The sequence below is a fragment of the Ctenopharyngodon idella genome, chromosome 21 (assembly GCF_019924925.1).
Source record: "Ctenopharyngodon idella isolate HZGC_01 chromosome 21, HZGC01, whole genome shotgun sequence".
In the NCBI taxonomy this organism is placed as follows: domain Eukaryota; kingdom Metazoa; phylum Chordata; class Actinopteri; order Cypriniformes; family Xenocyprididae; genus Ctenopharyngodon; species Ctenopharyngodon idella.
Window position 1 is genome coordinate 3,276,317 of NC_067240.1, and position 26,962 is coordinate 3,303,278.

At 36.6% G+C, this 26,962-nt stretch overlaps 1 protein-coding gene across 11 annotated transcripts in view; it reads left to right on the top strand.

The window, feature by feature from the left end:
• Positions 1–26,962, top strand: part of rapgef1b (Rap guanine nucleotide exchange factor (GEF) 1b) — a 50,570-nt gene that overhangs the window by 17,809 nt on the left and 5,799 nt on the right. For 2 of the 11 annotated variants that reach the window (XM_051877501.1, XM_051877498.1), the window contains exons 2-23: positions 2,882–3,024; positions 4,315–4,493; positions 5,359–5,391; positions 5,539–5,695; positions 5,781–5,869; positions 5,945–6,097; positions 7,958–8,020; positions 10,321–10,441; positions 11,328–11,514; positions 11,671–12,144; positions 12,266–12,471; positions 14,179–14,334; positions 18,162–18,308; positions 20,852–20,938; positions 21,043–21,128; positions 21,230–21,326; positions 23,777–23,852; positions 24,029–24,113; positions 24,204–24,296; positions 25,748–25,933; positions 26,017–26,101; positions 26,217–26,311. In XM_051877501.1, the coding sequence (XP_051733461.1) occupies positions 2,882–3,024; positions 4,315–4,493; positions 5,359–5,391; positions 5,539–5,695; positions 5,781–5,869; positions 5,945–6,097; positions 7,958–8,020; positions 10,321–10,441; positions 11,328–11,514; positions 11,671–12,144; positions 12,266–12,471; positions 14,179–14,334; positions 18,162–18,308; positions 20,852–20,938; positions 21,043–21,128; positions 21,230–21,326; positions 23,777–23,852; positions 24,029–24,113; positions 24,204–24,296; positions 25,748–25,933; positions 26,017–26,101; positions 26,217–26,311 (2,998 nt within the window). The remainder of the gene's footprint in view (positions 1–2,881; positions 3,025–4,314; positions 4,494–5,358; positions 5,392–5,538; positions 5,696–5,780; positions 5,870–5,944; positions 6,098–7,957; positions 8,021–10,320; positions 10,442–11,327; positions 11,515–11,670; positions 12,145–12,265; positions 12,472–14,178; positions 14,335–18,161; positions 18,309–20,851; positions 20,939–21,042; positions 21,129–21,229; positions 21,327–23,776; positions 23,853–24,028; positions 24,114–24,203; positions 24,297–25,747; positions 25,934–26,016; positions 26,102–26,216; positions 26,312–26,962) is intronic. The other 9 variants (XM_051877499.1, XM_051877505.1, XM_051877503.1 and 6 more) reach the window with 9 other exon arrangements.

A 26,962-nucleotide genomic window follows, 5' to 3' on the forward strand; every position in this document is an offset into this window, starting at 1 on the left:
AATTATGTGTCAGACTGATTCCAGGTCATCTAAGCATTCTATGCATACTACATACTACTTTCTTTCAAAAATAGCAGGTTGTACTCTGCATGTGTCTCTGTCGATTCTGAGAGTTGTTAGTCTTCACTGCACGTAAAACCGCCCTTTAAATTGCACAATGTTAGGTGGCTTGAGTCATAACTACATTAACTTTTTATGATGCAGCCACTTACACTCAGTATTGTATTGTAGAGATTGATTGCTGGTGAGTGCTGGTGTGTAATATGGATCTGTAATATGGATTTTAGTGGTGGTTACATTTAAAGTACTACATTACCCACGCTCCACTGCTTTTCCTTTCAGCCTACAGGCCACCATGTATGCATGTGTGAGAGGGTAATTAAGAGTTGTATGTCTGTGTATTAGAGCATAATGGCTCCACCCATGTTAGTTACAATACGACTTTTCCGTTTTACCCACAAGGCATTGTTCTGAGCACGCTCTGAACGGAAAGGCAGAGCCCCTTTGTGAAACAATGGCTGTCAACATACACACCAAAACACACAAACATGACATGTAGTTTCCTGCATTTTTGTAACCAAAAATCGCACGCACTGCTCTGTCTAGTGTGTTTTTTTTTTTTTTTTTTTCCCTCATGAGGGGTCAGAGGTCAACTGTGCATCCATGTGTTTGAAGAGAGTGTGTATGATTACAAGCTGTCTAAACTAAGTACACACTTCTTAAACACACTCTAGAACATTGGGGTCGGGGCTCACTAGAGGCCTCAACGAACTTCCAATTGCGAGGTATAGTCAGAATTGCGTGACGTTTTTCTCGCAATTGACTTTATAACTAGCAATCCTGACTTTATATCTCGCAATTCTGACTTTATATCACGCAATCCTGACTTTGTCTCGCAATTCTGACTTTATAACTAGCAATTCTGACTTTATAACTAGCAATTCTGACTTTATAACTCGCAATTGACTTTATAACTCGCAATTGACTTTATAACTCGCAATTCTGACTTTATATCACGCAATTCTGACTTTATAACTCACAATTCTGACTTTATTTCTTGCAATTCTGACTTTATATCACGCAATCCTGACTTTGTCAAGCAATCCTGAATTTATAACTCGCAATTCTGACTTTATAACACACAATTCTGACTTTATAACACACAATTCTGACTTTATATCACGCAATCCTGACTTTATATTACACAATTCTGACTTTAGAACTCGCAATTATCTAGCAACTCTGAGAAAATAGTGAGATATAAACTAACAATTGCGAGAAAAAGTCAGAATTGTGAGATGAAAAGTCGCAATTACCTTTTTTAAATTTTTTTATTACATGGTGGAAACAAGCTTCCATAGTTTCCTGCACCAAAAACAGTCATAATTGTTTGTTTTTTTTCATGACCATATTCCACCCTCTCTGTCTCCTCAGTTGTGTTTGGTAATGCTAGTCATGCAGAAAATACACACTTCATCTTTAAACAGGTGGTTTTGCTGCTGTACCTTTAAGATTTCTATTGATAAACGACTTCTGGTATGATGACTTTATATCTCGCAATCCTGACTTTATATCACGCAATCCTGACTAATATAACGCAATTCTGACTTTATAACTTGCAATTCTGACTATATATCTCGCAAATTCTGACTTTATATCACGCAATCCTGACTTTATATCACGCACTTCTGACTTTATATCACACAATCCTGACTATATATAACGCAATTCTGACTTTATATCACGCAATCCTGACTTTGTATCAAGCAATCCTGATTTTATAACTCGCAATTCTGACTTTATAACTCGCAATTCTGTCTTTATATCACGCACTTCTGACTTTATATCACACACTTCTGACTTTATATCACACAATCCTGACTTTATAACTTGCAATCCTGACTTTATAACTTGCAATTCTGACTTTAGAACTCGCAATTATCTAGCAACTCTGAGAAAATAGTGAGATATAAACTAACAATTGCGAGGAAAAAGTAAGAATTATGAGATAAAAAGTCGCAATTACCTTTTTTAATTTTTTTATTACATGGCGGAAACAAGCTTCCATAGTTTCCTGCACCAAAAACAGTCATAATTGTTTTGTTTTTTTCATGACCATATTCCACCCTCTCTGTCTCATCAGTTGTGTTTGGTAATGCTAGTCATGCAGAAAATACACACTTCATCTTTAAACAGGCGGTTTTGCTGCTGTACCTTTAAGATTTCTATTGATAAACGACTTCTGTTATGATTGTGTTACCTCTTCGTAGTGGAGAGGGCTGAAGTTCCTAAAGAGTAACTGTTGCGTAAATGTGGCCAGTTTTATGTTAATGACCTTGTTGTTGTGATGTCACAATCATAATGATCTCTTAATTTGAGCTGTGTGAGAGTATTATTTAACAGATCTTACCTTGAACAGAATAATAAATTAAGAAATTCAATAGCAGTGTATGTATGCAGTGTCTCTCTCTCTTTCTCACTGTAATTACAGCCCATAAAATTCCAATTATGATAAAACCCCACAGACGGGGATTCCAGTTTATGTAATTGCCTGTGGGAGCATGTTTGTTTGGTGATGTTTATCGCCAGCAAAGCTTCTATGTGTTTATTTGTATAGTTTAATTGAGCTTATTATATAAAATGACTCTGATCTTGCATTGATTGCAGGTTGTAAATATCCCACCCTCCTTTGTCAGTGACAGATCATCTCTCTAAACGTATCTGTCTTCTCTCTGAAAACAAAACAGTGCTGCGAGTTTGTCAAATTGCTGAATTGTCTGGGGTTTTTTTGGTCTGTGACAGAATTTTTTTTTTTTTGTGCAAAAGTTTCTCTTTTTTTTGTACTTGTGAATTTATCCTTCTGTGTTTTATTGTCTTCCAGAATCCCAGAAGTCTCACCTCTCCTCTTTCACGATGAAACTGATGAAATTTCATTCCCCGAAGATTAAAAGAACTCCATCTAAGAAAGGCAAACAACTCCAGCCAGAGCCCGCAGTGAAGACTCCAGAGAAACCCGTCAACAAGGTAGAGCAACTCTGCCCTCTCCTTTTAAGTTCTACAGTTACTCTACTGTAACTCTACATTACACTACATAACTTTCCACCATCCCAACTCTACAGTTACTCTACTCCTGTCTTCCACAATAAACATTGACTTTCCATCCTCTTACCTCTACACTTACTCAAAACACAACCCTCTCAACTCTATGGTCACTCTACGTCAGTGAACAATAACTCTCTAATTTCAATTCTGCAGTAAATCTGCTGCTGCTCTACGACAGTAAACATTAACTTCACACCCTCAGAACTCTACATTAACTTTAAGTCTACTACATCTCTACATCAGTGCACATTAACTGTATACCCTTTTAACTCTAATGCAACTCTAGTGCCAAAAATGAAAATTCTGTCATTAATTACTCAGTAGAGTTATTCTACATCTAAAAAGGTGTGGAGATAATCTCTACAGAGACAGTAGAACTTAAAGCGTAAAGTTAAAGGGTTATTTCACCCAAAAATTAAATTTCTGTCATTAATTACTCACCCTCATGTCGTTCCACACCCGTAAGACCTTCGTTCATCTTCAGAACACAAATTAAGATATTTTTGATAAAATCTGAGATGAAAAAATAACGACATTATTCAACAATCTCTTCTCTTCCCTGTCATTATACTTACACAGGTGAGCACAGTGAAGGCTTCCGTGTTTACGTCCGAATGCCGGCTCAGTATTGGCCAAAGCTGATCACATGAGCACCACGACGCATGCGTGTGATGCTGACGCAGGAGCCGCCAATAATGAGTCTGCGTTCTGACGTAGAACCTGGAAGTGCTAGACGTAAACAACGTATGAGAATGACACAGAAGAGAAGATATTATTAAATAAAGTCGTTATTTTTGTTTTGTTTTTGCGCACAGAAGTATTCTCGTCGCTTCATAACATTAAGCTTGAACCACTGCAGTCACGTCGACTATTTTAACAATGTCTTTAGTACCTTTCTGGACCTTGAAAGTGTTGATTATATTGCTGTCTATGGACGAGTCATATACCTCTCAGATTTCATCAAAAATATCTTAATTTGTGTTCTGAAGATGAACGAAGGTCTTACAGGTTTGGAACGACATGAGGGTGAGTAATTAATGACAGAAATTCAATTTTTGGGTGAACTAACCTCTACTGTCCCTGTAAAGATTATCTCCACACCTTTTTAGCTGGAGAATAACTCTACTGCTGCTCTCTCAACTCTACAGTAACTCTGTTGCCACTCTATCATCGCAAACATCCTCTGTAAATAATATTAATGTCTTTCAACAGAAGGTGAGTCGATTGGAGGAACAGGAGAAGGAGGTGGTGAGCGCTCTGCGTTACTTTAAGACCATTGTGGACAAGATGAACGTCGATACGAAAGTTCTCCAGATGCTTCCTGGTTCAGCTAGTAAAGTTTTGGAGGCCATATTGCCTCTGATGCAGGTAGAGGCTCGGATACAGCACAGGTGAGAGGACCAGCCATTAGCGGCCTTTGCTATATTTCACTCGTTTCACTTAAAACGTGTCTCCGCCTGAGCTCCAAAAAGAGCCTCGCCATCACACCAAGCCACAGACCAGTGTCAGAAATTAACAGAGGCTTGAATCAAAAATGTCACCAAAATTAATAAAAATGTCCCCAAAATACAAGATATGCTGCAAAAATTGTCTCTGTATTAGTTCTTGTTTTTAATATTTATAATCAATAACACACGAGCAGTGCAGTTTTCCCGAATATGAGCATGTTTGCACATGTGATATTGCTTTTATACAACAGTTCAATAAACAACAATTTAATATTAAGTGACTGACATTTTAGACACAATATTGTCAATTTTTTCTCTATTTTGCCAACAAAAATAGTCCCAAACAGTAGAGCCATTTCGCGTCTCCAAGCTATACAGTTTGTTTCGTTACTGAATGAATCTGCGCTTTTAAACGAATCGATCTAGAAATGACTCGACGATTCACTCTCACTTGCTTTGTCCCTGAATGAATCAGCCATTTTGAATGAATCGTTTGACTGAATGACTCAATGACTCACTCGTTAAGACAATGATTTGCCGCCACCTACTGGCGGTTTTAGTATCATTTCATTTTAGCTGAGGGGGGAGTGAAGTATGAATGCTGTTTTTGTTTTCGGTTGTGATTGTAGAAGTAGCCTAGATTGCTTTTATTTATAGGCTGTATCTCATATAAGAGTGAAATATGAGATAGCATTGTTAAATATAACAAAGTAATTGCAGTCGCATTGCATACAATGTTTTGTTTGTCTTTTTTTCTCATTGGGGGGCCTCCGACTGATTCTTTGCAACGGGTCTCCGAATTGCAAAGGCCGCCTCTGGGACCAGCACTAACAAAACAATAGTAACATGGTTTTTCGATATGTACCATGGTAATACCATGGTATTCTTTAAAATATCTTGGAGTACCATATTAAATACAGTGGTACATGAATGCTTTTACAGCTTGCATGCAGCCTCGTTCCATTATTCTCCCTCTCTCTCACCGCAGCTCGGCAATGTCCTCCTGTCATAACCGCGTCTATCAGAGTTTGGCGAATCTCATTCGTTGGTCCGACCAGGTGATGCTGGAGGGCATCGACCTCGACGACAAGGACACTGTGACAACCGTCACCACGGTGATCAAAGCCGTGCTGGATGGTGTGAAGGTGAGGGGATGATGAGATGTGCGTTTGTGACAAGGTTAAAACAACACTGGCATATTTATAACCAGAGTGTGTGCGTTTGTAACAGGAGCTGGTGAAACTCACAATAGAGAAACATGAGCAACCGTCCCCGACGTCCCCCAGCAAACCAGCGCCTCCTGTGACCAAAACTGAGAGGTACAGTCTTAAAGGCCGATATGGCTTTATCAGTTTTGCATAGAGACATTTTAACAATGCTTCTGTTTTTCTCAGTGTGTGTGAAAATCCTCTAACTGAACGAGAGAAGGCGATCCTGAGTAAGACCACGCCCATTGTCACGCCCACTGACAGCTTGACTGACATGTCAGAGGAAGAGGTGGCTCCGCCCAAACCTCCTCTACCAGGACTCAAACTGGCAGAGCACAGGTAAGGGAGCGAGGCTTGGAAATCTGAGATTGTTGTTTGTGGTTTCAAAATATTTTTAAAAGACATTAAAAACATATCTGGGTTAATTTTTCACACTTGAAATCAAAAGCTTGAGTCTGTTGCATTGTGACTGCTTTCTGCTAAACGCAGTAGGCCAGAGAGCTGCTCAGAATACATACTGAATACTACAAGCATACTGAATGTTAGGCTAGTATGCCATTCCAAACTCGGGCCTTCATTTTGGTCTCAAATCATTTGATACCTCACTGTTTCCTTTACAGCCAACAGATTAAGGTAAATACGCTTGTATGTAGTGTGTAGGATGTATTGATGAGGCGGACATCAAGTATACTTTAGTGTGCGCTGTAGTGTATACTCGGGGAGTATATTAGCGTGCACTAGTAGTAGGCAGTGAGTAGTGAATAATTTACAGTATGTAGTATATTTAGTGATGGTAATTTCCGACAGGTGAGTCATGTTCATTCTTAAATCTACTTTTTTTCCCCCACAAGTATGTATCTAAATTTATTTGAATGAGAACACATCCGACACACACATGTGACAGCATCATCTCTCGATTTTTCCATTTGTCTGTGATTAGAGACATGCAGTAGTAACTGCATCATACACACTTTCTGTGAAGGGGAAATACGGATGGTTGTGAGTTATTTTAGCTGTCTGATGAGAAGAGACGTGTGTGTGTGTGTAGGGTGTGTGAGATCATGTTAGATATAGACTTTAGTCAGAGTACATGGCATACTTAATTTAACATCAACGAAAACAAGGCTATAGCTGGACTGGGAGCTGTAGCTGTAGTTACTTAAAGGGTTAGTTCACCCAAAAATGAAAATAATGTCATTAATTACTCACTCTCATGTCGTTCCAAACCCGTAAGACCTTCGTTCATCTTCAGAACACAAATTAAGATATTTTTCATAAAATCCAATGGCTCAGTGAGGCCTGCATTGACAGCAAGATAATTAACACTTTCAGTGTCCAGAAAGCTACTAAAGACATATTTAAAACCGTTCATGTGACTACAGTGGTTCAACCTTAATGTTATGAAGCGACGAGAATACTTTTTGTGCTGACTTTATTCAACAATATCTAGTGATGGGCGATTTCAAAACACTGCTTCATGAAGCTTCAAAGCTTTACGAATCTTTTGTTTCGAATCAGTGATTCGGAGCTTGTATCAAACTGCCAAAGTCATGTGATTTCAGTAAACGAGGCTTCGTTATGTGAAAAGTGTTCAGAAATTTCAATGGTTCACCACTGGGGGGCATGACTTTGGCAATTTGATACGCGCTCTGAACCGCTGATTCGAAACAAAAGATTTGTAAAGCTTTAACCCATTTCATTGGCAATATGTTTCGTCCTAGTCTCTTTGTTTTTCATAATGTCTTTCTTCTTGTAAATGTTTGTTTTGTGCTCATACTTTAGTAGAAAACCCAATGTTAAAAACCTGATTAAGTGGAAAACTCTAAATATCTGTACACATTTCAAACCGTTTATCTAATATTTTAATACATAACAGAGTTATATCGGCCATCAGCCACTCTAGATTTTGATCACATCAGCCATTGTTAAACCCACAGCGCAATATATATTGTACTTCCATCCCTCTCAGCCTCGTTTTCATTTGTGTAAATTACATATGGCATCTGCTCTAATTAATGTCTCTTTGTTTGTTTGGCATGTTATATACTGTGTGATCCTTTCAACCACTGTGTCTGTTTCTCTTTACATCATCTTTGTCTTTCTGCATTTTCTGGTTTTCATTCTTTCTTTTTTTTTCCTGGAATTGTTTGTTCATCTTCTTTCTCTGTACTCTGTGATCGTTTGGTTGTCATGGGACAGGAACAGGATGCAGTTGTGCTCCGATCCTGTTGCCGGCCAGCGGAGGGCCACGACGATGGAAACGTACGTTAGCCAATGGTGTACTCTTGTGTGCATTTTGACATCACAAAGTTACACCCCTCGGCCTCCGTGATTGGACGGTGGCCCTTACCTGCATGTGGTTGTGTGGCATTGTGCGTCCAATTGGATTGCACGTAGCAGAGTGACGGCCAATCAAAGGAAAGCCTGATTGCAGTGAATTTGCATGGCTGACCAATGAGGCCTAGTCAATAAATCCTACAAGAATGTGAATTGAATTTCTGTTGGAATTTCTAAAATAATTTGCAGTCAATCCTTATGGGGATAATTTTAGAACACATTTCAAAGTTTATTGGAGTATAACTTTAATTCAGTGTGCTACTAGCTGTTTCTTTGTAATTATTTGTGGGATTTACTAGCAATTTCTGAGTGAAAATTGTTTCTACTCCAATTTTATTTCAGTGTTGTTTCCATTAGAGGGTATGCATTGACGTCACTTTCCCGCCGGGACATGCCCCCTTAGCCGGACTGAGTGGCAAAAGAGTCTGCTACATGACTGAATTTAATAGAGGAAACTGCAAAAACTAGAGTAAAACAAATGATTATCTGTTTAAACTAAAGGTTGGACTCGATAGTGTTCCTGTTAGAATTTACCAGAGATCCAGTGATCAATGAATATTGACATGCAGCCAGGAATCATGTTTCTTGACATTTATATGTGCCTGATTTTGACTCCAGGGACATACATAAAGCAAATTTGCCTGTGAACACTTTATATAAATGCAATATGTAGGTCTAAATCCAGGTGATCACTTATATGAATGTTATATATATTGTCATATTGTCCAGCCCTGAAACTTGTATAGTTTTTGTCAGTGTTTATTTAAAAACATCCAATTATGCAGAATTTAAGATGGTAAATTGGGGTGTGACCATGGAAATAAAAACAGTATCAATAACAAAAATAATTAATTTAAGTGTAAACAATAAGTACAACCATAATCAAACAGTGCAAACAGAAACCAAAACAGAGACCAGAGCTAAGAGGTGGTTACAACTACACAGCCAAGCCTGAGATAGGTTTGATATTGGGAGACGGGCCACGTAGCCTAATTTGCGTGCATCAGGGAGTTCGCGTTTTACTTTCGCTTTCGAATTCGCGATCACACATACTCTTTGAATAGGCAGCGACAGTGCTGAGCATGCATTTTACAAGATAAGACATTTATCAGAAGCTTAGGCTCTGCTGCACAAGGAATCCTCCGCCATGGTCTTGTTAGTCATCTCGTCTTAGCGTAATGTAATGTAAACGTAGCAGTGGCATATTCTATGCTAATTTAACCCCTGATATCGCTAGAGAGCTTTTCACCTCGACCTCACATTTAATATCACGAGATCTTGTGGCACGAGATCCCGTCACACCCCAATGCTAAATATTTAATTGATGAGTTTTCAATACAATATATAAGGTGTGATTTTACCTCAAAATTCAACATTTTGACACAAAATGATAACTGCAAAACATGTTTCTTTGCCTGGAGTCCAGCTGTTTCTGTGAATTGCAGCGATCCATTGCTTCTCTAGTCTGTAGCTTTCGGCAGTCTGTCAAAATACACCTCAGATTTCTTGTCAAATCTATTTGTACAGTCAATCACACAGCTCTTTCCTGTTTTAGATGTTTTTGGTGTTTTTCACTGCATTCATACTGAAAACCACTGCTGCCACTCAGTCTTTTTGCCACTCGGTGGGCTTAACCGCAGTCACTCCAGCCAACGGTGACGTCAGATGCATATCATAATTGTCAATAGAATTTTCCTTTAGTGCATCAAATGAGAATTTTTCAGGATCTTTCAAATAAATTAAAAACCTAATGTTCAGTAAGATAAAAGTATTCCTAAAACTCTAATTTGATATTTAGACGATTCTAATTTAGGCCTAATCTTTTTGGATCTTATGAAATAGTTCCAAATTATAATAAAAATTCCAAATAGAATCCTGTGCACATTCCTTCAGGATTTTTGACTAGAGATGCATCCCACTCTATTCCCTCCCACTGGGTGTTCTATGATTAGTTTATTCTAATGTTTCCATGGTTACCTGGTAGAGCTTCATTGAAGTGTAAAGAATCGTCAGGGAAACCCAAGATCCGAACTCACCGCCCACACATTCCACTGCTGTGCTACTTTTATGTGTGTGTGTTCTGTGTGAGTGTGTCCAATTAAATTCCTGGCTAGACCCTCGCTAACTGTGTGTAGACTGTCTGTGCTCGTTTCGTTTGACCTTGTTACATTGTTTGTTTCATACTTGTGAACTCATTTGCATATTTATGCATATTGTGCCCATAGCCCGCCCGCTCTGCCTCCCAAGAAGCGACAGTCGGCCTCCTCCCCCACACGTGTTGCCGTGGTAGCACCGATGAGTCGAGTCCCATGCAGTCTCAACCTGCCTCCTGGAGCTCTGAGACAGGTACCTGATCACGGCCCTTGAACTTTGACCTTTGAACTCACTGTGCCTGATCATTTTGTAACCATAATATCAACCCTAATGCTGATTTCTCAACTTAAAAGTGAAGTATGTAATATTGAATGGTGTTTGAATCAACATTGTTATTGTTAACTGAAAGCATTTTTGTTCATTGAAATAAAGCCAAAATAAAATAAAATATAAATATTTGATGAAGAAGTACATGAAAATGAACTGAAATGGGTTTAAGATGAAGTACTAAAATGACTAAATTTAAAATAACAACTAAATAGAAATGTATAGAAATATTAGTGCCGTCAAATCAATTAATCGTGATTAATCGCATCAACAAAAAGTTTGTAAATATATAATGTGTGTATATATACATACACGTGCACATACACATATATTTACAAACTTTAATGTTAGATGCGATTAATTGTGATTGATTTGACAGCACTAATATATATAATTTTAGGGCTTTATATTAATTATATATTTATTTTTGTTATTTTATTATTTATTATGATATATATTATATTTATAATTATATAAAAGTATATAATAATTTTAGGGATCAGTATTAAAAAAAACAATTTTTAAATTTTTTTGAGAATTTTAAAAATATGGAGCAATCTGTTGAATAATTGCAAATTACCTATGACATCATTAATTAATAAACAAGAGTTATTAATATTTTTGTTAAATATTTTATTGATTTTTTTTTAAATAAACTTGCATTTTATTTCATTTTCATTTTTACATTAATGTTAATTTCATATTCAATTTAAAATAATTATTAATAAAAATATATTAAATTTCATATGTCATTGTAGCTGTTGCAAAACCTAGTGTGATGATGTTTTGGTTGCATGTTCTTTGGTTAAAGCAGCAGGAGTTTGATGTGGAGCTCCTCCAGAGGCGTTTCTCCGGCGGTAGCCAGTCGTACGGTGGGGATTCGCCTCGCCTCTCTCCCTGTAACAGTATGGGAAAGCTCAGCAAGTCCGACGAGCAGCTCTCTTCGTTGGAGCGAGACAGCGGACAGTGCTCTCGCAACACTAGCTGTGAAACACTAGGTATACACACACTATTATATTGTTTGTTTGGTTTCTCCCTCCATTTCTGTCACCTGATGGAGTTTTTGGGTTCCTTGCCACTTGACTTCACTATTACGAATGTTTAAGTAAAAGTTGAAGGTTACCAGGATTTGATCCTCTCCTTCTTTTCTATAGAGGGATACGATCCTGATTACGACTTCCTACATCAGGATCTGTCCGTATCTGACCCTTTACCGTTTCCCACCAACACTGGCAGCAGTCTGAGCCCCCTCCCAGAATGCCACGGGGAGTCTCAGTCGTTAAGCCCCGCCCATGCCCCCGCTCACCCGCGTTTCAGCGCTCCCGTCACCAATCAGGCTTCCCTGGAGTACTGGACCCAGCCCCTCACACCCGGATCGACCAATAGCGTGCTTCCACCCGCCCTCCCGCAGAAGAAGCGACGGTCTGCACCAATCATATCGGCGTACCCTCTTTACGAGCGCCTCCCATCACACTACGATAACCTATCAGAAGAGGAGCAGCCCACGCCGCCGTTCCCGCTGATGACGCCGGTGTCGCCCCTACCACAGGTCAACGGCGGAGACGAGCTCTTACAGTGTACTGACCCCGACAGCCCGCCGCCACTACCAGAGAAGAAGGGCAAACAGAGTAAGAGAATATTCCAAACTTTTGACCGATAGTGTATACTGTAAATATAGTATTTTTTTTATTGTGATACAGAAGCAAATGCCTCTTTTTTCATACGTTTAACCATGTTTTTTCTCTATAGTTCTGCAGTACATGCAGTTTGTGGAGGATTATTCAGAACCACAGCCGTCCGTCTTCTATCAGACGCCTCAGAGCGAGAGTATTTACGAGCAGCGGAGGAACAAGCGCTTTCAGGAGGTTTACGGCTTCAACGATTCCTACAGCAGCCCGGACTCTGTACACGAAGTCGTCCCACCGCCAGCGCTGCCACCCAAACAGAGACAACTGGTGAGTTATGATCCAATGCATTATCATCAAATGCATGTTATCAGTGACCTGTGCCTGAGGGCATTGAGCATGGAGCAGGTCAAAGGTTAAGCTCCTAAAGCTGAGAGGTCAAACCGAGGTTCTTTAGATTAGGTCCCATGTGAGTGGTCTGGTGGCCACGTCAGGGTCACTGTAAAGTCAAGTGGAAAATACGGATTAGCTATGTTTTTTTTTGCTTTTTGTAAAAGAGTTACAGATTAGATTCTTTACCAAACCGGAACTCTTAGGCTGTGGGGAATTTGTGCCACAGCAGTATCTTTCGGTTACACTTTATTTCAATGGTCCCCTTTAGACATTGTAATAATAACTCGAAGTAACTTTGCAACTACATGTTGACTAGCAGTCATTAGAGTATTACTGTTAGGGTTAGAGTTAGTAGAAGAAGTTGACATGTAGTTGCAAAGTTACTTATAGTCAGTAGAAAGTCTGTTGTGGAGCATCAAAATAAAGTGTTAGCAGATATTAAGCAGACAGTCTACTCTAATGACTGCTAGTTGACATGGAGTAACAAAGTTACTTGTAGTTAAAGTAGAATATAGTAGAATTTCTAAAAGTGGAAATGAAGTGTTACCCATCTTTCTCTTATTTTCTCACATCATTTCTTTTCTTGTGTAAGTTTAATTGAGATTTATAAAATTAGAATTGGAAGTAGCTCAGGTAGTTTTCTCTTCTTGTGCTTTTTCCCCATTTCTTCTCTGTTTTATTGTTTAAAGGCGACATGAATGTCCATCCTGAATTTTTGTCGCTTGGCTGATTTGAAAGAATTTACCCAGCCATAAATATTTCCAAAAATTAAAAAAAATAAAAATTATTAATGTGTGTGTATATGAAGAGTTCAGATGCAAAAGTCACTAAACGCCACCTCTGTCAAAAATGAGATAATGATATTGAGTGATTGTATACGTTCATCAAATACTTTCACTTCAAATCCGCTAAATCCCAGCATCAGTCCATTCAGAAATACCGGTTCGTTGGCAGAAACCGCTAAACGCCTAAACACCACTTCCCTTTGTCAGCAAAAGCCTCTTAAGTCCACAGAAGAACCAATCGTAAGATGCGAATTGAATCATATGATTTCAAGATGAATGTTGGTGTGCGAATGAGCCACTTTCAATCGCCGAGCTGCAATTTTTTATCATGTTTTGTCCATCGTTACAGTGGCAATGACAGGATTTCACGAGAAACAAGTAAACACAACAAAACCTTTTGCTGCTGTAAAACGGACAGAAACACGTTTTACTGTCTTGTTGTCCAAAGAGGTGGACTTAAAGGTTTTTACAAAAAAATGTTAAATACCAATAAATTGGCTCGTGACATTTTTGAAAAAAAAAAAGCATTTCAATAACTGATTAATAACCTTTTCATTGCCATTAAAGTGAAATTACTGAACCTAAACAGAGGAGCCTGTTAAAAAAAAAAAAAGCCCATTTAAAAGAAATCATGTCAGACAGACTTAGAGGTTTTAGAGGAACTCTTCATATATATATATACACTTACACACACACATACATATATATATATATATATATATATAGCCTTTGAACCAACTTCTACTTTTTTGAGTTAATATAACTCACTTTGCTTTTCCTTCTTTTTAACCTCATTTCTTCTTCTTTTCTTTCCTCTGTCTCTATTCTTCCTGTTCCATGTTTCTGTCTTGCGCTCTAGGCCTCCTATACCTCTCCTCCTTCATCATCCTCTTCCTCCTTTTCAATTCTCCCTCCTCCTGCTGGTCTTCCGGAGGAGGCGGAGCCTGCTCTTGGTCTCAGCCTATCAGTGTCTAACTCCTTCCTCAGTGGCCACGCCTCTTTGACCACACCTGTGGTGAGTGTCGAGCAATCAGGAGTGAAAAGGACATGTAAACAATTAAGAAGGATTTTTTCCTCTTTAAGAAGTTGTGTGTTAAGTATTTCAGGGCTAGTATTTAATAATAATAATAACAACAATTTTATATATATATATAATATACACACACACAGTGGTGGTCATAATTATTGGCACCCTTGGTAAATATGAACAAAGATGACTATAAAAATAAATCTGCATTGTTTATCCTTTTGATCTTTAATTCATAAAATGAGCAAAAATCTAACCTTTCATTGAAGGAAAAGAATTGAAAGTGGGGGGAAAATCACATTATGAAATAAATGTTTTTCTCCAAAACACGTTGGCCACAATTATTGGCACCCTTTTATTCAATACTTTTTGCAACCTCCTTTTGCCAAGGTAACAGCTCTGAGTCTTCACCTATAATGCCTGATGAGTTTGGAGAACACCTGACAAGAGATCAGAGACCATTCCTTCATGCAGAATCTCTCCAGATCCTTCAGATTCCAGCTCCATGTTGGTGCTTCTTCTCTTCAGTTCACTCCACTCATTTTTTTTAGGGTTCAGGTCAGGGGATTGAGACAGCCATGACAGAAGCTTCATTTTGCGCTCAGTGACACATTTTTTGTTGGTTTTGATGTTTGTTTTGGATCATTGTCCTGATGGAAGATCCATTATAAGATTTCTAGGAGAAGCGGTCAGGTTTTGATTTTTTATCTGTTGGTATTTGATAGAAGCCATGATACCATGTATCTGAACAAGATGTCCAGGATCTCCAGCAGAAAAATAGGCCCACAACATTAAAGATCCAGCAGTATATTTAACCGTGGACATGGGGTACTTTTTATCCATGTGTGCACCAAACCCATCTGGTGGGTTTGCTGCCAAAAAGCTCTTTTTTTAGTTTCCTCTGACCATAGAAGCCGGTCCTGTTTGAAGTTCCAGTCTTGTCTGACAACTGAATATGCTGGAGATTGTTTCTGGATGAGAGCAGAGGATTTTTCTTGAAACCCTCCCGAACAACTTGTGGGGATGTAGGTGCTGTTTGATCTTTTTTTTTTTTTTTTTTTTTTTGGCTTTCTGAGACTCAAGACTTAACTAATCTCTGCAATTCTCCAGCTGTGATCCTTGGAGAGTCTTTGGCCACTCAAACTCTCCTCCTCACCGCACATTGGGACGATTTAGACACACGTCATCTTCCACACAGATTTGAAACATCTTTAGTTGATTGTAACTGCTTAATTATTGCTCTGATGGTGGAAATGGGGGTTTTCAATGCTTTAGCAATTTTCTTACAGCCACTTTCTATTTTCTGAAGCTCAACAATCTTTTGCTGCACATCAGAACTATATTCTTTAGTTTTACTCATTGTGATGAATGATTAGGGGAATTTGGCTCTTATGTGTTTCCTCATGTTTATAATCCTGTGGAACAGGAAGTCATGGCTGGACAATTTCATGTTCATGATCACCCTGGTGTGCTAAAAAAATGTAAATATGAATGGGAATATACTTCAGAGATATTTACTCATAAAAAATTCTCGGGGTGCCAATAATTGTGGCCAACATGTTTTGGAGAAAAACATTTATTTCATAATGTGATTTTTTTTTTCCCACACTTTCAATTCTTTTCCTTCAATGAAAGGTTATAATTTTTGCTAATTCTATGAATTAAAGATCAAAAGTATAAACAATGCAGATTTATTTTTATAGTCATCTTTGATCATATTTACCAAGAGTGCCAATAATTCTGACCATCACTATATATATATATATATATATATATATGTGTGTGTATGTTATTAATTTATTAATTAGACTTTAATTAGTTGTTAAATATATATATATATATATATATATATATATATATATATATATATATATATTCAAAATATTTAACAACTAATTAAAGTCTCATTCTTGAAAATAATGCTTATGTACACTGTCATATTGAAATAAATGTGGCATTTATGAAGAATGGCTTTACAAATAATTTACAGAAATTTGTTCAACTCATGTTTCCTGAATGAGGCTCATTATACCTATTGTACGTTTGCTTGTGTATCATCTGTGTTCAGTGTGTTCTGGTTTCGGCACACATGTGCTCTTCATATGGTTTTGTCATCATGTCTCCCTGGGGTGGTTATTAAACCGCTGTTCAGATGTGACTTAAAGATTATTTATGGAGTTTGTGCGTCCACTTTGCCCTTTTGGGTTTTATTGGGTGACTTTTGGAACCAGAACCGAAGCTGAATTAAAGTTTAAGTCTAAAAGCTTATCTAATCTTAATTTATCTGATTATCTGGCTTTAGGGTTTAAGTCCATGGCTTATCAAAATGCTGTTTAATCTTCATGTAGCATTAAAACTAAGTTTTGGGTATGTTCTCGGGTGTTCCGCATGTATAATTTTACTAGCTGTATTGGATTTTGCTAATAACTTCTAGTGCTTTATAAGACACTTTTAAACTTTTAAAGTTTAACTTTTGAAGATTGTCCTCTTTGCATCAAAGGTGGCTTGTGTAGTCAAACTTTTGATTGGCATTAATTTGTCCCATGTTGAGATTTTAATTGAGATTTTATCGGTTAATTTCAGCAATACATCTAAGATGACCAGCTCTTACCTCATTTGTACGTCATGTCCTGACCATCTTTCTGTCATCAAATATTTCTGTCTTTACTAAATATATATATATATATATGAGGAAAATTTCTCTTAGGCATCAGAGAGTCTGTTATTACTATAAATAAAACTCTTAAAAAAATGTAATTGAAATAATGCTAAAATTAAAATATTGGATGGAAAAACTTTTTAAGTAACTAATAAAAGAAGATGAAGTACTAAAGTTGCTAAATCTGAAATAAATATGAATTAGAGCTAATTAGAATGATTAAAAAAAAACTAATAAATATGACAAAAACACAACAAAATAACAAACTTAAATTTCAAATAAAAACTGAAAATATAAAAATATAAGCTAACTCAAAATATTAATAAATACTATAAAAAGGTATTAAAATAACACTGGTTATTACTGTGATCATCAAGCTGTTATTTGGAGTGTTTCTCCCTGGTGATGAGTTTTAGAAACTAGTTTGTCATGGTAACTGAATCTGGGAATTGTTCTGGAATGTTCTGTGCTCTTGACCCCTGACCTTTGAGGTCAGAGAAGAAGCAATATGATGTTTATGTGTGTGTGTGAGTGAGTGTGTGTGTGTTTGCCTAAGGAAAGACCTAACCATTTCAGTCAGTATGTGACCTGTGTGTGTGTGTGTGTGTGTGTGTGTGTGTGTGTGTGTGTGTGTGTGTGTGTGTGTGTGTGAGAGAGAGATTGTGAGGCTCCATATGGATGTTTTTTCTCATTCTATCTCTTTTCCTCACTCCCTCCTCTGAGTCTCTGTGGATTGCTTACATTCCACAATGTCACAGATGGCACACAGAATGGGGGAAGCTCTTCCCGATCTCTCAGGGAAACGTGTTGGACCATGTTTGTTGAGCTGTGTGTGTGTGTGTGTGATGGGATGAATTGGAATGTTGTTGCTGGTGTTCCGGGCGAGTCCCTGCAGGTGTTTTAATCCCTCTAAGCAAAATCCGGAAGTTCAGCCAGGATTTGACTTGTCCAGCATTGTGTTGCCTGATAGAGTTTGTTCTCTGTTTAGTGGGTGGTTACCAATTTAAACTTGCTGTCCTGCTATTTTACACATAATAGAACACATAATATTTCCCTTTCCGTTCGCCAATCTTTTTCCTTCTTTTCAGATTTATTCCAAATACTTCCTCTGATTCCATCTTTTCTCTCCCTTTTCTTCTGTTTCAACCAATCGCAGAGTTCCGACCCGGTTGGCTTGACCAATGCCGGCAGAGCTCTAGATGGTGGTGGTGTCTCTAACGGGTCCTTGACCAGCTCTCTGGTCTCTCTGGCCGTCTGTCTTCCTTCTGAGTCTTCTCTTTCTGACTCACTTCTTACCTCCGCGGTAAACACACACTCAAGAACGCACACACACATTTCAGTAGTTATCGGAAGATGGACTTCTGTTGTTTTTAAATAAAGCAAATTATAATCACTACATAATAACCATGTGTTTTGCATTTCTAGAATCAAAAATAAAACATTACAGACTATTTATTAAGCATTTTGGTAATACTTTGCGTAAAGCCTTTATGTATAATAATAAAAAAGTATTTTTTCAGCAATAATAATGCACCTTATAATGCATTGTATGATCTCATGAATAATTGTAACCACAGTTATAATGCTTATTTATTCATTCATTATTACACCTTTAGAAAGTTTAAAGGGGTCCTTGATTATGATTTCACTTTTTTAACTTTAGTTAGTGTGTAATGAGCATAACTATCACTAAACATGACATCACAAACCCCAAAATTTACATAAACCCTGCCCCAGAGAACACACAACAAAGGGGGTGAGGCCATGTTGGGCTGCTTTAGAGAAGAGGAAGAGTTGTTGTAGTAGAGTGTTGTTACCATGCTGTCATTTTACGCCGGGCTGCTTCACAAATGAGGGTCAATTCAACTCTGGATTTGCACAAAAGATTAACATGATGGCACATGCTAGTCGATGAGTTGAATCAACTCCACAGCAACTACATAAATTTATCCACTAACCGTTCAGAAACGTCCAGTTTCATTCTAAAAGTTGTAACTTCTTCCTGAGTCTCTCCATCAGTGTCGACTCCAGTTTGAACAATGTAAGGCTGAACACCGTTACTGACAATCCTCATTTTGGCTGCGTGAGATTCTCCAGCTTTGTTGTTGTTGAACACGAGCTGTTAAAGCTCCGCCCTCTTCTGGAAAGCGGCCAGGAGCAGCAGCTCATTTACATTTAAAGGGACACACACAAAAACGGCGTGTTTTTGCTCACACCCAAATAGAGGCAAATTTGACAAGCTATAATAAATGATCTGTGGGGGATTTTGAGCTGAAACTTCAGACACATTCTGGGAACACCAGAGATATTACATCTTGTAAAAGGGGCATAATAGGTCCACTTTACTGTTTTAAACTGCATGTCAAACAACAAATTTCAGATGTAACAAAGAATCTACAAACATTATAATGCTTTTTAACTTAGATTACGATTATTTATGAAAAGATATAATGCATTATAATGTACATTATGAATACCTTTATAATGCATTATACATGAAGGCTTTATGCAAAGTGTTACCACTATTTTTTCTACTAAAGTCGTCTTCAAAAGGAGGTGCAGTTTTGTTTGAAAAGCATAGATGTTTTTGAAATAAACATGAAAAATTATATTTTATACTTTATCTCAAATTTTCCTGAAAATATAACATGGGCCGTCACATTATGTGCACTTTCTTGTGTGTGTTTTTTTGTTTAAAAAAAGAAAAAGCATCATGCAAGAATGTTATATTAAGAAAATATTGTAAATGTGTGTGCATCAGTGCCATCTAGTGGTAAATATATTCTAAAAATAATTTCTGTCTTGTAACTTCTGTTTTCAGTGTAAAGTCTGAGTTTTCTGAGTGGAAAAGGAGAGGTGTGCTGTTACTTTTTAAAACAAATTGATCATATTCACATGCAGGACAATAATTGGGGTTCTGGGCAGTGTTATTTTTAAATTAATATACTAGTTTTTTGTTAATATTTTGAATTAGATTCTATTTTTATATTTTCTGTTTTCATTTTATTTTAGTCATTTTGTTGTCTTTTTTGTAAGTTTTTTTTTTTTTTTTTTTAATTTTTACTTTTGATTAAAAAAAAATAGTTTTAGTTTTTACTGAGCACCTAAAGGGACATGGTGATTGAAAAATATGAGATGGGAGGAAAAAATATATTTCAATGCTCTTGCGTTCTTGTGCAAAAGTTTTGTGTTCCCCGAGAAACTGTGTATGTGTTTTTTTCCTTCCATCTCATATTTTTTTCCCACCACCATGTCCCTTTAGGGGCTCCATAAGTTTTAATTAATTTAGTAGTTAAACGAAACAAATGAGAAATGTTGTCTTTGCAACTATCTGCAAAGTTTTATTCCTCTATTATTTTATTTTATTTCAGTTAATGTTTATTTTAACATTAAGTAATGTAAATGCTTTTTTTATGGTTTTAGTTTTAGGGTGCGTTTATATGACATTGATGTACTAAAAACAGAAAAGTTTTTCCTTTGCGTTTTTTGCGTACAGATGACAACTTTGTCCGTACGATCCCCATTTACACAGATCTGTGAAAACGACTAAAACGCTGTATTATGCTGCCAGGCCAGTAGGTGGCGATGTCACTTTGTAAAGAAACACGACATGCCTATAGACTGAATGCGTAATACGCATGGTCACCATCCGTAACAACTTAGTGTAGTGGCAGCACTTTTGCATGGAAAATCTAATTTCAAACAACAAGAGTTTATTTCTTTGGTTTCAATTAATGGTATTTTACACGGGTTCACATTCTTACTGTATGTTGTGAGACATGATGATAAATATTCAATGCCTGCCTGACCAACTTGTGACGTTTGTCCCTGTTGTTTTTGCTATAGAGTGAAAGTATTGATGAAGGTGGCGAGGGAGAGTATGTGAACCTGTACTCGTCCACACAGGCTAACGGAGACAACACACACCGCACTGTAAGTACCCACCTGTGTGTCATTGTGTCGTGTGTGTGTTTTTGGACTGTAATTATACTTTTTTTATTTATTTATTTATTTATTTTTTATTCTTTATTCTTCAGGACACCTCTTCATGTGATGATGTGCTTCAAGACCACACCCCTCACATACCCACGTCCAATAGCAAGGAAGCGTTGTCTAAGGACAGGTATGAATTCAAGTCTTTGTGCTTGTGTGTTGTATTTTGGGCAGGTCGGACATGTGTAAATATTATGTGTAATGATGTGTAATGTTTTCTCTCGCTCACAGGCCGAAAGAACCCAGTCATGGTCAGATAGATGATGTTGATGAATTATCCCTTATTGATCATAATGACATTATGAACCGCATCACACTCAAAGCAGAGGTAATAATGCTCTTTTAAGATTCATAAAGTGTTCATGAACTGTACAAAACCTTTATTAAACATCTTAAACCAAAAGCCAGGATCGATGAAAACCTGGAAATATTATAATTTATTTATGCATTTTTGCGTTTATGCATTTATTTTTTTCATTTATTTATGCATTTAGTTGTGCCTTTATGCATTTATTATATATTGTGTACCATGTCTGCATGCATAATATTTAAAAATGTCCATAATTTAAAAAAAATTCAGGCTGGGAAAAGTTGTAAAAATTAATAAAATCTTAAAAGTAAAAAAAAACAAAAACATTTTTTAAAGTTTTTATAAAGAATATATTTATATATGTTGTTGTTGTTTTTTAAAAAAAAATTTAAAACATGCCTATATAGCTTTTATTAAGTTTTAGTTATTTTAGTACTTCAGTTTAAACTAAATGAAAATGAGAATATTGCCTTGGCATCTGGCTGAAATAAAATATATTTTTAGGGCTTTTTTTTTTTAATATTTAATTGTTTTTCAGTTAATATAAATTTTATTTCAAATAATGTAACTTTTTTTATGGTTTTAGTTAACAATAATAACCCTGGTCCTGGGTCATATCTAGAGACATTTTTATATATTGTGTACCATGTTTTTGTGCATAATATTAAAAATTGTCAATTTTTAAAAAATGTCCATGCTGGAAAATTAATGAAATCTTAAAAGTCATAGAAGTTTTGATAAAAATATTTTATTTATTATTGTTATTATTATTGTTGCTCTGCCAAGATATAAACTATTTCGTTGGGTAGAAATTGATCTTTTGTGAGGGTAATATCTATAAAATTTGAAAACTCTGTATCCAGTAATAGTGATAAGTAGATGCTAGTTTAAAGAGAATGCTAGTTTGAAAGAATGATTCAATGACTCACTCATTAAAGGATTAGTTCACTTTCATATAAAATTCTCCTGATAATTTACTCACCCCCATGTCATCCAAGATGTCCATGTCTTTCTTTCTTCAGTCGAAAAGAAATTAAGGTTTTTGATGAAAACATTCCAGGATTTTTCTCCATATAGTGGACTTCAATGGCCTCCAAACGGTTGAAGGTCAAAATTATAGTTTCAGTGCAGCTTCAAAGGGCTTTAAACGATACCAGACAAGGAATAAGGGTCTTATCTAGCGAAACGATCGGTCATTTTTGAAAAAAATGTAAATGTATATGCTTCACATAAACAAATGATCGCCTTCCAAGTGCTACCGCCAAAACCGTACTTTCTGTATGTCCTACGCCTTCCCTATTCTACCTACGGAACGAACGCAGCACCAGTTATATTTTTTTTTGAAGAATACGAAAGTACGGTTTTGGCGGAATGTTTTCATCAAAAACCTTAATTTCTTTTCGACTGAAGAAAGAAAGACATGAACATCTTGGATGACATGGGGGTGAGTAAATTATCAGGAAAATTTTATACGAAAGTGAACTAATCCTTTAAGACTTCACTTGCTTCATGACTGGATGAATCAGCGTTTTTGAACGAATCTCTTGAATGATTCAATGACAATACATTTTTTAAACAGTCGCGAAACAGTGTAATCGATACAATGTTTATTTGAAGCATCAAGTGTCTTTCAAAAGGTGATTTGCCCTATTTTAATCTGAAAAGTGAAGTTGTTTCATACCTAAACATGACAACTGCTCTCTCTGGCTCAGCGTCAGTGCGAACACGGATCAGAATGAACCGCTGTGATTGTACTTGTCAAATAGGTGAATCGGTTATATATATATATATATATATATATATATATATATATATATATATAATGAATAGGATCATGTGGTTGTTTGAATTGAGATCGTAATCTTGTAAAGAGTAATCGTGCAGCTCTGCGCAGCTACTATCAAATATGTAAATATATAGTAGTGGTTGAATGACTTTTATGGGATGAAGTTGAGTCGACTAGTTGCTGATGACATCATTAATGAACAAATAAGCCTGAGACTCGGGTGGCCTTGTGCACAGCTATGGCATATGACGGCGCTGCCCACAAGGCTATTGTACATATCAGCTTATTTTCATCAGTTCTTTTGTCTTTGGGTGTTACTAGTCGATGTCAAGCTTAAAGCGTCATGGCAGAGCATTAAAGTCAATTAGTCGACTGGTCTGTGCAACCCCTAATATATAGACATGAAATGTTGATTTGAGTTAAAAATTTGTTTTATTATGGATAAAGAAAGAGTGATATGAGAGGCATTAAACTAGCTGGAAATCACGCATGCATGTATTTCGTGTGTTTTTGACGAGGAGTGTATTGCCTCCAGTGTTTGGAGAGCCATTCTGTAGCGGTTGATGCAAGTATAAAACACACACACTCTCCATCAGCTGGTGCAGTGCTGCGATGGGCAGCCGGAGCCAAACTGAGCTCGACTTCGGTGAGCTGCAGTAATAATTCTCTCTCTCTCTGATAGAATGATGATGGTCCTGATGTGAGAGCCGGTTCTGGTGATATACTGTTAGTTCATGCTACAGAAACAGACCGCAAAGGTATTTCACATTCTTTCTTCATATGAAGCTTGTTTAGTAATAGTTATAATGCATATATGTGGTGTTCATTGTTATAATTTGCCTTTAGCATGTCTTAGATTGATTTATTCCTACAGTATCTGTGTGTGATGGAGGTTTGAGTGTATTTTAATTGTATTCCTCTGTTTGTGTTGTAGATTTGGTGTTGTACTGTGAGGCTTTTCTCACCACCTACAGAACCTTCATAACGCCTGAAGACCTCATTAAAAAACTACACTACAGATATCCTTTCAGTCCGTTTCAGTCAGTTTTCATCTGTTAGTAGCAGTCAGTCTGCATATATTGTGTGTGTGTTTCTTAACTCCGCTGCACATACACTCGCTTCTGTCACAGTCCAGACACCTTTAAGAAGCGTGTCAGTAAAAACACGTTCTTCGTGCTGGTGAGAGTCGTGGATGAACTCTGGTGAGTAACCACATGTTTTTATATATGGCTAAAAAGTACTCGTAATGAACTACAGTCAAGCTACACAACAGACTGCTAACAAAAGGTAGCTAACTAAGTTGAAGTGTTTTAAGAGGAATATATGTTTATTTATTTATTTTTTGAGCCAAGGTAGTATTATATCTGCCACAAACACAGTTGGTGACTTTCAGAATCCTGAAAAAAAACGAATCACGATTTTTACAAAAATATTAAGCAGCACAACTGTTTTCAACATTGATGATCAGGGATAGGCATCGAGAACCAAATTTCCAAGAACCGGTGATTCGATAAGAAACGCACATTTCGATTTCGCTTATCGGCTCCTGTGTGTGCATTTTAATGTGATTTAAACCAAGACTCACACATTGTTTTCCATGCTGCATACACATTCAAAGCACGCTCACAGAAAAATTTATTTAATGTGATTTTAAACCTATGCTGTTACACATGCGTGCAGCACAGAAAACAGCATGCGAGTTGTTTCGTGCTTCAGTGGTTTAAAGTCGCTTTTTCTGTGAGTGCGCTTTGAATGTGTGTGCAGCACAGAAAACAGCGCGCAAATCGTCTCACGCTTCAATGGATCTGTGAAGCTCTTAAAGTGACAGCAGCCTAAAATTCCTGCTGCCGTCTCTATTATAACACTAATCAAGCAACTAAAGACAATCCACTCGTTCTGAGTAACTGTAATTATATTTGTAATGTACATTTTATTTATAAAGTTTAAATCGTAAAATTCAGACGATACCCAAACCTTATTACTTACCACTATTTGTTTATTAGTTGTTTAATTAATTTAATGGAACTGGAATCGTTAGGCGGAAACAGAAAATTTCTTACGATTGATAAAAAGAAATGTTTATTTTAGAAAATTGGTTCATTCAGACAATTTATTCAAGGAACTAGATCAAAAGAATGGATCAAATGATTAATTGAGTCATCAATTAGTGTTCCCAGATGTTTCTTTAAAGCATAATAATAATTGAAATAAGGCTTTTTCAAATTGAATAGCTGTATTTAGTATTGAAAGTATTTTATGCTACATTTATTTGATCAAATATACAGTAAAAACAGTATTATTGTGAAATATTATTACAATTTCAAATAACTGTTTACTATTGTGTAATATATTTTAAAATGTAATTTATTCCTGTGATCAAAGCTGAATTTTCAGCATCATTACTCCAGTCTTTAGTCACATGATCCTTAAGAAATCATTCTAATATGATGATTTGCTGCTCAAGAAACATTTCTTCATTATCATTGTTGAAAAATATCAATATTTTTGTGGAAACCATGAATAGAAAGTTCAAAAGCACAGCATTTATTTGAAATAGAAATCTGTCTTCACTCTGTCCATGCTAAATACAAGTATTAATTACTTCCTGACCCCAGTCTTTTGAATGGTAGTGAATGTGTTATTTCTGTGTCAGTCTGGTGGAGTTGACCGAGGACATCCTGCGGCAGTTGATGGATCTGGTGTTCCGGCTGGTCTGTAACGGGGAACTGAGTCTGGCGAGGGTCCTGCGAAAGAACATCCTAGATAAAGTGGAACAGAAGCGGCTCCTGCGGCACATGCACACGCTTAAGCCTCTCGCCGCACGGGGCGTCTCTGCCAGGTAAAAGTCAAAGTTCAGGGGTCATCAGGAATGTTCTCATTTTTGCAAGTTTGTTTTGTGTTTAACTGTCTCTTTCTCCAAAGGCCCGGCACGCTGCATGATTTCCGCAGTCATGAGATCGCAGATCAGCTGACGTTGCTGGACGCCGAACTTTTCTACAAGATTGAGGTAACACACACACACAGTTTTACTTGATGCGGTAATGGAAAAACGTTTTCAGATCTGTGGGTGTAAAAAGTGATACACGATAACCTCTGTGTCTGTGACTCGTCTCTGTGTTCAGATTCCTGAGGTGCTGCTTTGGGCGAAGGAACAGAATGAAGAGAAAAGTCTAAATCTGACCCAGTTTACAGAGCACTTTAACAACATGAGCTACTGGTACATATTTACTGATACCCGCTGCACACTCAGTACAACATGTGTTCCCTATATAAGCATCTAGGGCCCTATGATTTCTGCGATGGCGGAATTGCAGAATCCAGCGTTAAAAATGGAATTTACAGTATTACACGGAATGTCACGGAATTGGGAAATTTTGGATGAATAAATCAAAAGTAGGGCTGTACACTTAATTAAATCATGATATGGACTAGTGAATATTAAAGTGCAAAAGGACTACTGTTTAAATATGAAGTCTGCACACTTTTACTTCCATGTTTTAATGGTATACTGTTATAGTATATATCAGTATTTAGAATAAGCTTTTATTTTTATATTTTCAGTTTTAATTTTAAATTTGTTTTGTGCTTTTGTCATTTTTATTTTTTTAATATTTCTAATTTATCAAATATGAAATCTGCACACTTTTACCTCCATGTTTGAATTTTAACAGTAAACAGAATTTAAAAAATATATATTTTCTTTATATACTGTTATTGTATTTATTCAGTATTTAAGCTTTTATTTTCAGATTTTCAGTTTTTATTTTAATTTTAAAATATATTTTATATATAAAATTAAAAAAAAATATTGTCTTTATATACTATTGTATTATTTATCAGTATTTAGAATAAGCTTTTATTTTTAATT